The sequence below is a fragment of the Dioscorea cayenensis genome, chromosome 8, assembly GCF_009730915.1.
Source record: "Dioscorea cayenensis subsp. rotundata cultivar TDr96_F1 chromosome 8, TDr96_F1_v2_PseudoChromosome.rev07_lg8_w22 25.fasta, whole genome shotgun sequence".
NCBI classification, from domain to species: Eukaryota; Viridiplantae; Streptophyta; class Magnoliopsida; order Dioscoreales; family Dioscoreaceae; genus Dioscorea; species Dioscorea cayenensis.
The window spans coordinates 1,747,151-1,762,116 of NC_052478.1; the positions used below are offsets into that span (position 1 = coordinate 1,747,151).

Consider the following 14,966-nt stretch of genomic DNA (forward strand, 5'->3'; position numbering starts at 1 on the left):
AAAGTTACGTATTGCTAAGGTGTAGATTGGAAATTGGGACACCCAAGACAAGAAGTTAAAAAAAGAATTGGTTAATATTTGCATAGACGTATCTAAGGACAGCCTATAGATGCCCCAATAAGAAAAGTAAAAGCTTGGGAGCTCGTAGAAGAAGAAAAGGCGGTAAATTTAAAGTGTTTAATAAAAACTTTACATAATGAAATGATAGAGTTTGGTTTAAGTGGTTTTTTTGCCATTACTAACAGAGCAATGTGGAAGATAAAAATTCATGTCACCTACCTCAAATAATTGGAGTTAACAGCTCGTTATTGTTGTTGAACTTCTCATCTTCAATTTGATATAATTGAATTTCTGTTACAGATTGATGTGAGATTAATTATTTGTTTCCATGATTCTTTCAACATTATTATTTGTACTACATTAAATTTACAGGCAGTGATACAAAGGCTGAGTGAAAGAAATGCAAGGAAAATGCAACAATGTTCATCAAGCAGCACAAGAATTGCAATTCCAATCCTTCAAAGGCCACCACCATTGCTTGTGCCTGGAGTAACCTCAGGCCTTACTAATTACTCATCCTTGAATGCCATGAAGGATTTCAGATTATTTGCAACCCAACCAGCTGATCATCGTCTTAGAAACATTAATCCCAATTTACGAGCCACGAATAATATTCGACCACTTGGATTCGCAACTTCATCGACTAATTTAATCCGGTAATATACATTTTTCATTCTATAAAAAATTGCACAAGTTCTTTTTACTAATTTCCTTTATTTCTTGTGTGTGATTTAAGGAATTTCTCTAATGTTGGATCAAAAAGGAATGCACAACCTGCTAATTTGGTGAGTGATACGTGTTTTAGTATTTGGAATTAATTTGTTTTCTGATATATCTGTGTATAGTTTATAATTTATCAATTATTTGTTAAATTTATTAAGAGAAATGTTTTGTAGGATTCCAAGCGTGTAAAAGTTACTGTTACATCTACTGCTTCTCAAGTTAATCAGTTTTACAGATCACCAAAGATTAATGTGCCTGTTATTGGACTGCCTGATCCAGGTGTTATTTTTAATAACAACAAAATAACAAAAAAAAAAATCCATTTAAAGTTTCACTGATATCTTTCTTATTAATTTATTGTTATTGTCTTGCAGCACCAACCAGATTTGCAAGTCCAGTTACACTGCAAAATGAAGAAATTGTAATTCGACATGAAGAAATTGCACTTCCAAATGTAAGTAAATATCTGAAACACAAATTGCTGTTTTCATCTTTGAAATCTGAACATAGTTAAAAATTAATTTCTTTTTTAAAAATAAAAACAGTTTGGATTGAACCAATTCTTAATTCCAACACTCCAAGCATATATACAACAACAGGCCCTCCTCCAAAGAAATTCAGTTACTAATAATATTGTGAGGGGACCCCAGATCACTGATTCAACAATTGAGGTAATTAATTACTTAATGAGTTAATCAAGTTTAAATTTATACATGTTAATTTGTTCTTAATTTAATTGCCAACATATTATTTTTGTAGATGCTGGCACAATCAAACAAAGGGAAACAAGTTGAGGCAAGAACAAGTTCATGATAATCTTATGTTTGTTTATTAATTTGGAAAGATTTATTTGAAGTTTATTTGAAGTGATTAAAATGGTATATATATATATGTGTGTGTGGAACTACAGAATGAAGCTGGGAAAGGGAAGGGAAAATTAATATGCATTGCAAATGAAAACATTGGTGCAATGAATGAAACTGGAGGGCCTTCTTCATTTAATAATATTTGTATAAGTCCTGATGATTCTTTGGACTTTGCATCAATGCCTTTCAGTTTATCAGCTACAGATGAGTTTCTTAAGAGCACAAACTTCATCACTGATAATAATAAGAATAAAGAAATGGTAAGAACATTAATATATATATATATATATTTCAATATTGATATTATTATTGTATAAATGTGTGTGTGTGTGTATATATGTATATATTACTGATGAACAAACAAAAAGAACTTATAACTGTTTGTCTTGACAGGAAGACTTCATTGACATGCATGGATGATATTTGCTTTGAAGAGGAGGTGGAGAAGTTCTTTTTTTCTCAGGAGAAAGATGATCAGAAAGAAGGACCATCATCCACTGATGAATCAAAACAAGGTTCTAATGAAGAAAAGGATGCTGCTCCAAATTAATGGTTGATGATAGAAACCAGTTCCTTTATTTATTATTTTATCTTTTTTCAATAAATTTGTTTTTTTCTCTCTTTTTCTGAACGTTTATTTTTTCTGAATTTTGTTTCAGATGGTGAAGATGAGGTGGCTTGATCATCTACTTAGCAGCAGAAGAAGAGTTCATGTTAATTAATTTCATCTCTAATTTGCATGTTTTTCAAAGATCTGTTTCTTTTCTATTATTTATGTTTTGTGGTAGACTCAGCCAGATGCTGTTAATCTTTTCATCTTAATTATGGGAAGTTTTAATTATGAACTCAGTTTAATTATATCCTCTTGTTTAATTTTGTGCAACTTCATTTACTTTATGTATATCAGTTATTGACATGTACTTGTGATTAAGACGTTTTTAAGGGCGTATGTGTAAAACTAAATATCATGTACGTAAGAAAAAAAAAGTATAGGATCTTGATATTTTATGGTGATATGCTTGTAAAAGGAACAAAAAATGATAATGATATTCAAATTTTTCAGTGAAAATCATTATTAAAGTCCAAGAGGAGGGTGATATGATTAAAAGAAGATGGGAAATAATTTTAATTTTTATGAAGGAAAATCTCAGATCAAAAGTTTAATTAATATGGAGCCAACGACCAAAGATTTTATTAGTATTTGATTTTTTATATGAGGTGACAGAGGTGTTTATTTTTTTATCAGGGAGGTTGATTCCAAGCTCAATTTATGTATGTGTGAGGATACAAATGTGTTGAGATATTAATTTTATATTTATACAAATTTTTGAGTCTTAATATAACTTATTCATATTATGCTTAAAAAAATTTAAAACATAAGATGCGTGGACAAATTTTTTTAAAAATCAATCCTTCAAAAAAATCTTAATGACAAAAACTCCATTAATACCATAGATTTAACTAAAAGAGTTTTATTTTAATTTATAATGTTATATTAATTATTTAAAAAAACAAATTTATTAATATATATAAATACAATCAATCTAAAACTTCAAAATTATTTCAAAACTTGTAAATAAAATAAAATAAAAAGGAAGGACCGGGAAGTAATATTCCGGAAAAATGAGGCTGTGTTTCTTAATTTCGGTTTGTTTCAGGGGTTGGAAAGCTAAAAAGAACAAGAAAATCAAGAAAATTCCAAAACGGGCTTTGGCCCGACGTCATGGATCCGATACGAATACGGTAAGCTTACCTCTCAACTCACCTTCCCCACTAAACCCGTGTTTTCCATCTCTCTCTCTCTCTCTCGTTCGACCGCACGCTTCGACCTCGATCTCCTCCTTCTTCGATGGATTGAAGCTCTCGTCTCGCTGGAATCCTTGTTCTCCATGGCAGTTGAAGGATCGGATAGAGAGAACGGTGGGCGACTCGTGAAATCCGACTCGACGGAGTTCCGATGGGTGGCACGGGACCGGGAGGAGTTCGATGCGGATGTCGATGAGTCGCCGTCGAGGACGGGTTTCGATTCGGAGGATGATGAGAACGGCGAGCAGCGCCTCATCCGGACTGGACCTCTCATTGATTCGTTTGATGTTGAGGCCCTTGAGGTCCCCGGTGCCCTCCGGAATGATTACGAGGTTTGGAGTTTTTGATTGTTGATTTTTATTTTACTGTGTTTGGAAATGGGATTTGATTTCATGGAAATGAATGCGATTATGCGAGATGGTAATAGGGCTTTGATTTGTTGTGCAATGATCCGTTGTATTTCTTGATTGCATATGTAGTTTTTACCCGAAAACTATGTTTTTTTTTTTAAGATGTATGATTTATTAGGGTAAAATTAGTGTTTGTTTCTGGAAATTGGCTACGAGATCTTTATGGTATATTTACAAACTTCATTTGTGTTAAGATTTGAAGGTATTTTCCTTTGTACAAATCATGTTTGGCAATTAAATGGATACTGGGAATAGAAAAACCAAGTGTTCTTGTTGGTTTAAATCTTATGCGGAGATGAGGTTTCTCTGAAAGATTTTATACTTAAAATGCAGGAATTTAACTTGGGCAGGAACCTTGTGCTTATGCTCCAAACACTTGGAGTGGTGTTTGGGGATGTTGGGACTAGTCCATTGTACACCTTTGATGTGATGTTTAACAAATACCCTATCAGTTCAAAGGAAGATGTTCTTGGAGCACTCTCTCTGGTCATATATACTCTTATCTTGATACCGCTGGTCAAGTATATTATGATTGTTCTCTGGGGAAATGATGATGGTGAAGGTGTGTTGGAGATTGGCGAATTTCACTGTTATTTTGAAATTCAAGACAGGAATTGAATTTATTCTTTAAATTTACAGGGGGAACGTTTGCTTTGTACTCATTGATATGTAGACATGCAAAGGCCAGTCTTCTTCCAAACCAATTGCCTTCAGATGCTCGGATTTCGAGTTTTCGTCTAAAAGTTCCATCTGCAGAACTAGAGAGGTCTCTAAAGATAAAGGAGCGGTTGGAAGCATCGATAACATTGAAGAAGCTTCTTCTTATGTTGGTACTTTTTGGTACTTCCATGGTGATTGCAGATGGAGTTGTCACCCCGGCAATGTCAGGTTTACATATTGCCTCCTTTATGTTCTCATTGTATTTCCTAATAGAATCTGCTGTTTTTGGAGCGTTTTGTCTAGGCTACAAAATTGACCAGATTACTAATCAATACTTGTCATGCTGCACTCCTTATAAATAGAACCTGTGTGTGCACCTTTGCCAAAAGAAAGTTGTTTCTCATGATGCTCCATTATGTGAACATAAATTAGAAAAAAAGGAAAATTCATTTACAGTGTTTTCCTTGGAGTTATTTACCATGACCTTTTATTTTTCATAGCATAATTTCTTGTCATTTGGATCCTAGTGTCTGAAACTTTTGGATGCTTGAAATCTAAATCCTAGTGTCATTTGGATCCTAGTGCAGAAATCTAAACTTTTGTCTGAAACTTTACAGTCATGTCAGCTGTGAGTGGCCTCAAGGTTGGAATAGACAGTGTTCAACAAGGTGAGCCCATGATTATGATCTAATTTGTGCACTATTTGTAATTTGTTTTAGCATGTTGAAGATGATAAACTTGTAAATATGTGTGTATTCTTGAATGTTTTTGTTGTACTTTGATACTGGGTAAAAATTACAACTATAACCTACTGAATTGATATTGTTTTTACTGTAACTTGTGTACTCCTTGAAGGTTTTATTCTTAGACTGTTTTCTTAACTGCATTGATCTTATCTTATTGTTGAGCTGATGTGGTGTGCATTGCATTCATTGGATGTGATATTTTATTTTATTTTATTTTAATTAGGAATAGCAAGTTAGGTTGGATTGATAGTTTTAACATACGAGACGTGCAAATAACCCTGCTTTCTACTGTTACAGAAGTGTGAGCCAACCGACTTTACATTATAAAAACAAGGATGTACTTCATTCATTTGTGTATGAGGAATCAAAGTTGTCAAGTCTTGATATTATCAAAGGATCGATCTCTTATCTCTTTTAATACTGTGGGTTAAAACATAAAGGAGAGAAGTCCTTCTGCGATGATCACAGATGTTCTCCTGAATCCAGAGATCAATATTGAATCAGCGGATACTCCGTAGAGTCTAATAAACAAATCCTTGTTATTTCCTTTTGCCTTTGATAGATGCAAATTACTCAGTTTTCATTAAATGTACCTTTTATTAATTTGATTGACTTTGAGATCATGATTCCTTTTTCCCTGCTGATGTCTTCTTGCCATTTTTTGCCCGTAGAAATTAACCTATCCTTCCAACATTCATTTTTGCGCATGCTTTAGCTGATTTCTGTTCATGTACTTACTGGAAATTGATTTCAGGCAACTGAATTAAGCTGCCAAAAATGTGTTGTTTGTCATGCTTGTACCACTGTTGATATTCACTTGACTTATTTTGTTTCTTTTTCCTTCTTTATTTATTTACTTATTTATTTATTTTATTTTTTGCAGATGAAGTTGTTAAGATTTCAGTAGGTTTTCTTGTCATATTGTTCAGTGTGCAGAGGTTTGGAACAAGTAAAGTTGGGCTTGCAGTTGGCCCTGCTTTGTTCATATGGTTTTGTTCCCTTGGAGGCATTGGTATCTATAACCTCATGAAATATGGAACAACAGCTTTGAGGGCATTTAACCCTGTTTACATCTATTACTTTTTTGAGAGAAATACAACTCAGGCCTGGATGTCTCTTGGAGGTTGCCTTCTTTGTGCAACAGGTACATTTGTTTTAACGTACTGTACACATCAATTATATTGTCGTTATATTGCCGGTCTTTATTCTGATGCTCTGCCTTTATGTTCATCATTCTGTAATTGTATTTCCTAGGGTAAGAATCCTTATAAACTAGAATTCAATTTGGAAAATGGTGATTTTGGATAAAATGAGATTACTCTGCTATTTTTTGATGCTCTGCTTTCAAGCAAATGTTCTTTAAAATGGGATACATTTTATTTTTCTTTCATTTCGAAAATCTATTTCTCTGGAAAATGAGCTGCCAGAAATCAAAGTTTCTTTGAGCATGTGAAATGACTGCAGATTGCCTGGGACTGTTCTCTTTTTTTCTTTCAGTTCTTATGGTTTCAAGCAAATTATTTTGGAAGCAATAATACCATTACCATCAGTTGGTTGCAAAACCAATTAAAATTTCTCAACCTTTTTTTGTGTTAATTATGAACTTTTGCCCGGTTCAATATTTAATATGTAACTAATTCTAGTTGGGATCTTTAATGTGTTAGAATATTAGTTGCATTTAAATCCAAAGACAATATTGGGCTATGGTTTGCCTTGCTATGGTTGACGCGACATTTTATATTTAGTATTTTAGTATTGTTGAAGCACTTTCCTTTATTCTGTTCTTATTTTTCTCCTGAAATGTGCTTGAATATTGAATGAATATATCATATCTATATATATATATTGAGAATTAAAGGTTAATGTAGATACTTTATAGGTTCAGGTTAACTAGGATTTAGCAGGAACACAACCAAACTATTTCTAGGCATAGTTAAGATTTGTGGAAAGAATATCCTTTTTTTTCCCTGAGCTTCTCTGGCTACCATCTAATGCAAGATGAGGTCAAGGAATGCTTTCCAAAGTATAACTTAACCAATCATTGCTCTGCAATGGTGCGGGAGTTTTTACCAGCATTTGTACACATAAGTAACCATGTGTTTCAGGAAGCTCCAACCATGCTGCTTGGATGGTTTATATGCAGTTCAATCAAATTTCACAATTATACGTGGAAAACCCATATGTTTTTATATATGTAAGAGAACAACAAAAAATATAGTTATACTTAGATATGATTTATTGGATTTCAGGGTCTGAAGCAATGTTTGCTGACCTTTGCTATTTCTCTGTAAGGTCTGTTCAGGTAAAACATTGACGCCAAGACCTCTTTCAGTCATCTACTTCTTCATTAAGCTCTCATAAATACTCCGAGCATTTTGTTTTGATGTTTACATTTCTAATCTCTAGCCCATTTGCAGCTTACATTTACATTTCTGGTTCTGCCTTGTCTTCTGCTGGGTTACGTTGGTCAGGCTGCATTCCTCATTGAAAACCAAACCACAGCTGAGCAGGTCTTCTTTTCTTCTATTCCAGGTAAGCTGGAGAGCTTTTATTTTTCTTTTATTTATTTTTTTTTCTTTTTGTCCTCAGTACATTATGATGAAATTGCAGGAAGCTATTTGTCTTTTTAGCCCTTTTTGTTATCTGTTTCACTTTCAGTTTTTATGTGACTTTCAATGTGGCTAATCTTCAATTGCCTTAGTTGGTACCATGCAAATTCTATAGTGTGGACACAGGAAAAAATCACTTTAAGAACATATCCAAAATTTTCAAGACAGGACACTTTCAGACAAGTCCTTTAAACTATTTATTTATTTTTAATTATGCTTGGATCATGAGTAGAATGCTGAAACTTGAATTTATGATCTGTGCTTCTCCTCAACAGGTGCGGCATTTTGGCCAGTCCTATTCATAGCCAATATAGCTGCACTGATTGCGAGTCGAGCAATGACAACTGCCACATTTTCATGCATAAAGCAATCAACAGCCCTAGGTTGTTTTCCTCGCCTCAAAATCATTCACACATCTCGAAAGTTCATGGGACAGATATACATTCCTGTTATAAACTGGTTTCTTTTGATTGTTTCTCTGGCATTTGTGGCCACTTTCGGAAGCATAAATGAGATTGGGAATGCGTATGGTATAAAATTCTTCTACCACATGTTTTTTATTTACATGATCATTTCACTTTAGTGCATTTTGTGCAAGTACTTGCACCATATACTCTGCATTGCTCCATCCTGATATAGAATCTTTTTGCAGGCATTGCCGAGCTTGGAGTGATGATGATGACAACCATCTTAGTGACTATCATAATGCTTCTGATCTGGCATATTAATATCATCATTGTGCTCATCTTTGTCTGTTTTTTCCTGGGTTTGGAGTTAATCTTATTCTCCTCAGTTTTAGGCAGTGTAGGCGATGGAAGCTGGGTCTTGCTGGTTTTTGCAGCAGTTTTATTTTTTATCATGTACATATGGAATTACGGCAGCAAACTGAAGTATGAAACTGAAGTGAAACAGAAGCTTTCAATGGATTTGCTGACAGAGTTGGGTTGCAACCTTGGTACCATTAGAGCCCCTGGCATTGGGTTGGTATACAATGAACTTGTCAAAGGAATTCCTGCAATATTTGGTCACTTCTTGACTAGCCTTCCAGCAATTCATTCTATGATCATATTTGTATGCATAAAATATGTACCAGTTCCAGCTGTGCCACAGAGCGAAAGGTTTCTCTTTCGACGAGTTTGCCCAAAAAGCTATCACATGTTCCGTTGCATTGCCAGGTATGGGGAAAGTGTGAAAATTTGTAACTTCCATCTGATTAATAATTCATAAAGGCATATGTTTAATTGGAAACCCCTTTATTTACAAATACCTGATCTATTCATCTGCTGGACTTATGCTAAACAGTGGTTGTCCTGAGTTGGTTTAAATTATGTTGGGCACTATGTTTTGCCTTCTCTTGATAAGTTATAATAATAAATAATAAGTTATATTAGTGTACATTTTTTGCATTGGTTCTTGATGGATCACTTCATATAGAAGTTGTGATCGTTTAAAAATATCATTTGGCACTCTATAGAACTAAATTTTTTGCCCCTCAAACATCAGAAATTATCCAGTGGAGCTAAATATTATCTAAAATTAGAAAGGAAGTTTTTATGCTGACCTGATGTTAATCTGAATTTTGGTGCACATGTCCTTTGTGTTTTCCTGGTGTGTATATATACGTTTTTTTAAGTTGAATTGCCATGTCATACAGCATGATAGGACTTAGGTAAGCATCTTATTTTGCGTTTCAGCAAATGCCGAAATCATTCACTGACTTTGGTTTGTCTGAATTGATGGCTTTAGAAGATATTTGCACTTTTGTTTTTTTTAAACTAGCAAATGTGACTTTTACAAGTTAATTGTTGTAAGATGAACTAAAATTTAATTCCATCATAGGTATGGTTACAAGGATGTGAGGAAGGAAAACCATCAGACATTTGAACAGCTTCTTATTGAGAGTCTTGAGAAGTTCATTCGACGGGAAGCTCAAGAGCGTTCTTTAGAGAGTGACGAGGATGCTGACACTGATGCTGAAGAGGAGGCGTGCTCAAGATTTCTTATTGCTCCCAATGGGAGTGTTTATTCTCTTGGTGTTCCTCTTCTAGCTGATTATAGCTGCATTGAAAAGCCAAGTTCTGAAGCAAGTACTTCATCCCCTGAAGTTCGAGATGAGATTACAGCCGATGCCAGTCAGAGCCTTGAAAGGGAGCTCTCCTTCTTACATAAGGCCAAGGAGTCTGGTGTGGTATACCTCCTTGGACATGGCGACATTAGGGCCAGGAAGGACTCTTGGTTTATCAAAAAGCTGGTTATAAACTATTTCTATGCATTCTTGAGAAAGAATTGCAGGCGAGGAATTGCTACTTTGAGTGTTCCCCACACAAACTTGATGCAGGTCGGCATGACTTACATGGTATGATAATCGTCCATCATGTGAAAAGCAAGGAATTATCAGTATATTGTGTATCAAGTATAGCTGGTGCCTGGTTCACTAATCTATGATTAGGGATCATATAATTGGTCTTTGAGAACTGACAGGAAGTGAAATATAGCATATGGAAGAGACTTGGAAAAAGAATTAATTTTGTGTGCATGGCCGGCAACAGTGGGAAAAAGGATTTCTGTGCTTGGGCAAGATATTATTCCTACTTCTCAGTTAGTGGCTTTTCAAGTATTCTTGACATCAGTTGTGGCTTCTCCTTGTAACTAATTATCTTCCATTTGTTCCAGGAAATAGAGCTAATCAGTGATGTTAAAACTACCTTCGTGAAGCTTTATGGACCGCAAGAACTAGCACTGGTTCAGGTTTTGTTATACTATTTAGAAAGCATGATTGATCTGAAATTTCTGATATTGAAACCTTTTTTTTTCTTTGTTTTTTGAGGCATGTTCTTTTTTTCACTGTCACAAAAGAAGAAGAATTCTGAATGAGACATTATGTTTGTTTTGCTGTTTCATTAATACATGTGGTATCTGTTTAGGTGTCAGATATAAATGTTTTTCAATATTCTACTTAGAACAAACTGAACGGCCTGAGAATGAAATGCTTGTCTTGAATCTATTGATGATATTCTGAAACACATGTTTGTTAAATGAATGCATGCTTGTCTTGAATCTATTGATGATATTTTAAAACGCATGCATGTTAAATGAATGCTGCCAATGAATATGTCACTGAAGTCCATGCTTCAGTGCTTTGTTATCTGTTTATTCCTTAAATGTGTTTGTATATATATAATATATGTGTGGCTTAGCAACTTCTTGTGTGAAACATGCATGATGCCAAGCATAAAACAAATATCACGTTAGCCCCTAACACTTTGACTAGTATTCTAGATAAGCAAGGTTTTTAGTGGCCGAAAAGCTAAATTATCTTATTAAGTACAATTAGCTATACCCACTCACTTGATTTTTCTCTAAGTTGATTAATTACAATGTATCTCATTAGTGTGAATTTTTGCCTAAGCATCTGGTTCCCCCACTTGCAAGATAATATCTTGGTTAAAAAAAAATCATTTTTTTTAAATTGCCGTCTTCGGTTTGTGGCCTTAGATTTCTTGTCTGTGAGTGATGACGGACTATAATTAAAACAACAAAAAAATATATATATAGTAATTGTTGATTATAATTTAATTTAATTAGTCAATCAAGAAATTAAATTGTGATTAGCATCAAAATGTTATTTCTAGTGTTCGTCACATGATGTGAACAGTGTTGTTCATTCTCTAAAATATAATTCGTACATATGTTAACACCTGGAGCACATCTTTTCCATTAAAACTAACATATAAAAACAATGCTACACATACTCTCTCACCACCTAACCCTGGATTATTCCACTTAAAATCACGTTTTGGAACAATAAGTATTTATTACTTAATCTATGATTTGATTGATTGAATCTTTTTTATTTTTTTTTCATTGCTTTGGTTTCCAAAATAGAAATTTTCTTGCTTCAAAGTCCTAGTATACATTACCATAACTTCATCAAAAGATATTAACCTCTTTAATTTTTTAATGCATAATCTCCTCTCTTGTCTTTTATTAATTAGTATCCTTGTCCTTCATGTTCTCACTTCTCATCTACCCTCGAGGTTAATTTAATTAATTAACTCTTTAATTCATGGTTTAATAATAAGATCAATTATGTCAATTTTGTTCGTTTTAGTAAATCTCATAAAAGGACCAACTAAATCCATACACTAATTAGATGCCCATAATTAATATCCTCACTAATAATAAGATTATAATAAAAATCACATGAAGATGGAAAAAGACAAAAAAGATTGATGCGAAGATGATCCCTTTGACTCAATGGGATTAGTGTTTGATTAAAATTATGGGACCCAAAGAGCACTCAAAAGAAACAGAGATGTTAATAATTCAATGAAGATAGAGCTGGCTACTGAGCCCCTTACCAAAATGGTTGGACCCAACCCTGCAGTGTGGTCCTCCTAACCAACATCTGTCCATTACTACTTGCTAGGGATGGTTAGTGGATGGGACCATCCATGACCCTCTTTGGTTCACTTAAACTTTTTTTATATATATATATATATTAAAAATAATAATATCAAGAAATACATATAAGGTTTGATTTTTCTCTTTTTTATATAAGTTTATGTTTTTTTTTTCTTTACATATATAATAACCCTATCAAAATATGAAAATAAATGTGATGTTTTTTTTTTAAAAAAAAACTCTTTATATGTGCAATTTTAAATATTTAGCATTTCATATAATAACTATATAAGTTAAATTATTTTTACAGAATTTAATATTTTATTTTTATAATTCTTTATAAATTAAATTCATTTATATTATTATTAGATTTATACAACTAAAGTTGTGAGAGAGATCAAGTTCCAATTATTTAAATAAACTAAAAATTGTATTTTCAGTATGAAATTCCCAACAACTAACAAGCATGTAAAGTATCATATATCTATATCAATGATTAAACCAGAAAAGAAGAAGAAACCCCATATATAATATAATATATATATATATATTATATTTATTTATAAATAGACACACACACATATATAGATGATCCAAAATAGAACATGAGTATACAAGTGTTTGGATATATAGAAGGTGGTTGTCCTTGTCCATGAGTAGTCACAAGACTTGTTAATTTGTTCTAGTACTATGACTAGTCCCACATGCAACACACTTGCGTGCATGCCCCACGTATAGAATCTTCAGAATTTTGTAAAATTCCATTAAAGCACCCCACCCCCTCCTGTCTCATCCACTCCCCACCTTATTCTTTCCATACACTCCTCCTCTTTCTCTCCATTCTTTTCATATTAATTTATTTCTAGATCCCTCTCTCTAGTCTATATATATATATATCTCTATATATATATAATATAGTATTTATAAATTTATTTATATAAGAATAAAAGAGAAGAAGGTGAGACTTGAGAGATCTCTGTATTATTTATTTTATTTTTGTGTAATTTATTATATTGTTTATGAACAATCTTATCTTAGTACACGCCATTAATTAAAGAGAGACACAGAGACACAGAGCTCCACCTTAGAATTCAATGGTGGAATAATAATTGAGATCCCTCGAGACACTACAAAATCCTTTCATTCTCTCCACCTCTTCTTCCATCACTCCTCTCTCTCTCTTTCTTCTTTGAAAGAAAAGAAGCCATGCATGCATAGAATCAACAACAAACCAGCAGCTAGTCCAAAGAGAAAAGCTAGAAACAAGTTCTTGTTAATTTGTTCTCCTCATCCGGCCTCTGCCAACTCTTTCTCTTTTAACCAATTAAAGTTGGTCCTCTTCATCATTTCCTTCTTCTTCTTCTTCTTCTTGGGATTAATTCCCTCTCTTCTTTTGTCTTTCTTATAATATAATCACCTTCTCTAGCAACGTCCAACAAGAAGAAGAGAACAATGATGATGTGCAGTGATGACAAGCTGATCTCCAACCAGCAATGTCCAAAGGTTTAGTACTACTACTCCTCCTCCTTATAGCTAGTGCCACCCTTCATTCATCCATCTTTCATTCTCGATCTATTCTCCATATATATATGTATATATATATACTAACAAACTTTAAACTCTCTTATTAGTTTATGATGAACAAGGACAAGAGACTTGCTTCCACTTCTAGTACTACAATGCCAACACCGAATGAAGAAGAACAAAATCAAAAAAAAACAAAAACAAGATGGAAAAGGTGGTCTGAAGTGCCCACGCTGCAACTCTTCAAACACTAAGTTTTGTTACTACAACAACTACAGCCTCTCCCAACCTCGCCATTTCTGCAAGTCCTGCAAACGTTACTGGACTCTTGGTGGCTCTCTCCGCAACGTCCCCGTCGGTGGTTCTTCCCGGAAGAACAAACGCCTCAAGCCTCGCCACCACCTCTCCTCTCCTCCTCCTCCTCCTCCTCCTCCTCCTCTTGCTCCTCTACCAAATCCTTTGCTTTTCACTACTGATATGATGATCACCACTTCTCTTGACAACAATATTAATGATCTTAGTCTCCCTTCCTTTCCATCTTCTTCCATTGATGAGCAGCTTTCCAACCTTGGATTAAAACACTTCAGCACCAACACTGCTGATCACTTTGAACTACTTCTCTTCATTTAACCATGATAATAATTTCCACCAACCTTTACTTCCATTAGACTACCATCTCCTTGCTTGTGATAATCTTATTAATAATATTAATTACTCTCACTTCTGATCATGCTCTTTGCTTGAACTTCTGGATCTGGTATATATTTTTATAATCTCAGTTGCAGTAATGTCATCGTGTAGATATGATCGATGGTTCTTCTTTTTCTAGCTAGCTATCAGTATTTTTAGAGAAGTACTAATAAAGGTTTTTGTGTTTACGGGAAGAGTGCTTGGTTTTTTCATTCTCATTATTTGTAACAGTTTGTTGATTTCAATGGAATTTGAGTGGTTTTGCTTTTTCTTGATTAATGTTCAGCATTAGTATTTGATTCTTCTTAAAAGTTTGTACTCTTCTTCCTGCTAATTAACTTTAGTTTGAAAACACATTGGACAACGTGCTTGTGTTGGAATACCAAGCTGTGATTAATTGTTTTGAAAGTCTTGATGTTCTTTGCATTTTGATTATATGATTTGTGCTCTTAATTAGAGTATATTATT

At 33.7% G+C, this 14,966-nt stretch overlaps 2 protein-coding genes across 2 annotated transcripts; both read left to right on the forward strand.

Moving 5' to 3' along the window:
• The first annotated feature begins 3,423 nt into the window (after positions 1-3,423).
• Positions 3,424-10,735, forward strand: LOC120266906 (potassium transporter 7-like). The gene is made up of 10 exons (XM_039274560.1): positions 3,424-3,787; positions 4,199-4,427; positions 4,505-4,753; positions 5,143-5,193; positions 6,155-6,415; positions 7,521-7,573; positions 7,689-7,803; positions 8,156-8,410; positions 8,533-9,055; positions 9,720-10,735. Exons 1-10 carry the CDS (start codon positions 3,539-3,541, stop codon positions 10,240-10,242), a joined length of 2,508 nt encoding a protein of 835 aa, XP_039130494.1. The 5' UTR covers positions 3,424-3,538; the 3' UTR covers positions 10,243-10,735.
• A 3,241-nt stretch (positions 10,736-13,976) lies between these two features.
• Positions 13,977-14,438, forward strand: LOC120266833 (dof zinc finger protein DOF3.7-like). The gene has a single exon (XM_039274484.1). The coding sequence runs from the start codon at positions 13,977-13,979 to the stop codon at positions 14,436-14,438; it is 462 nt and encodes a 153-aa protein (XP_039130418.1).
• The last annotated feature ends 528 nt before the right edge of the window (positions 14,439-14,966 follow it).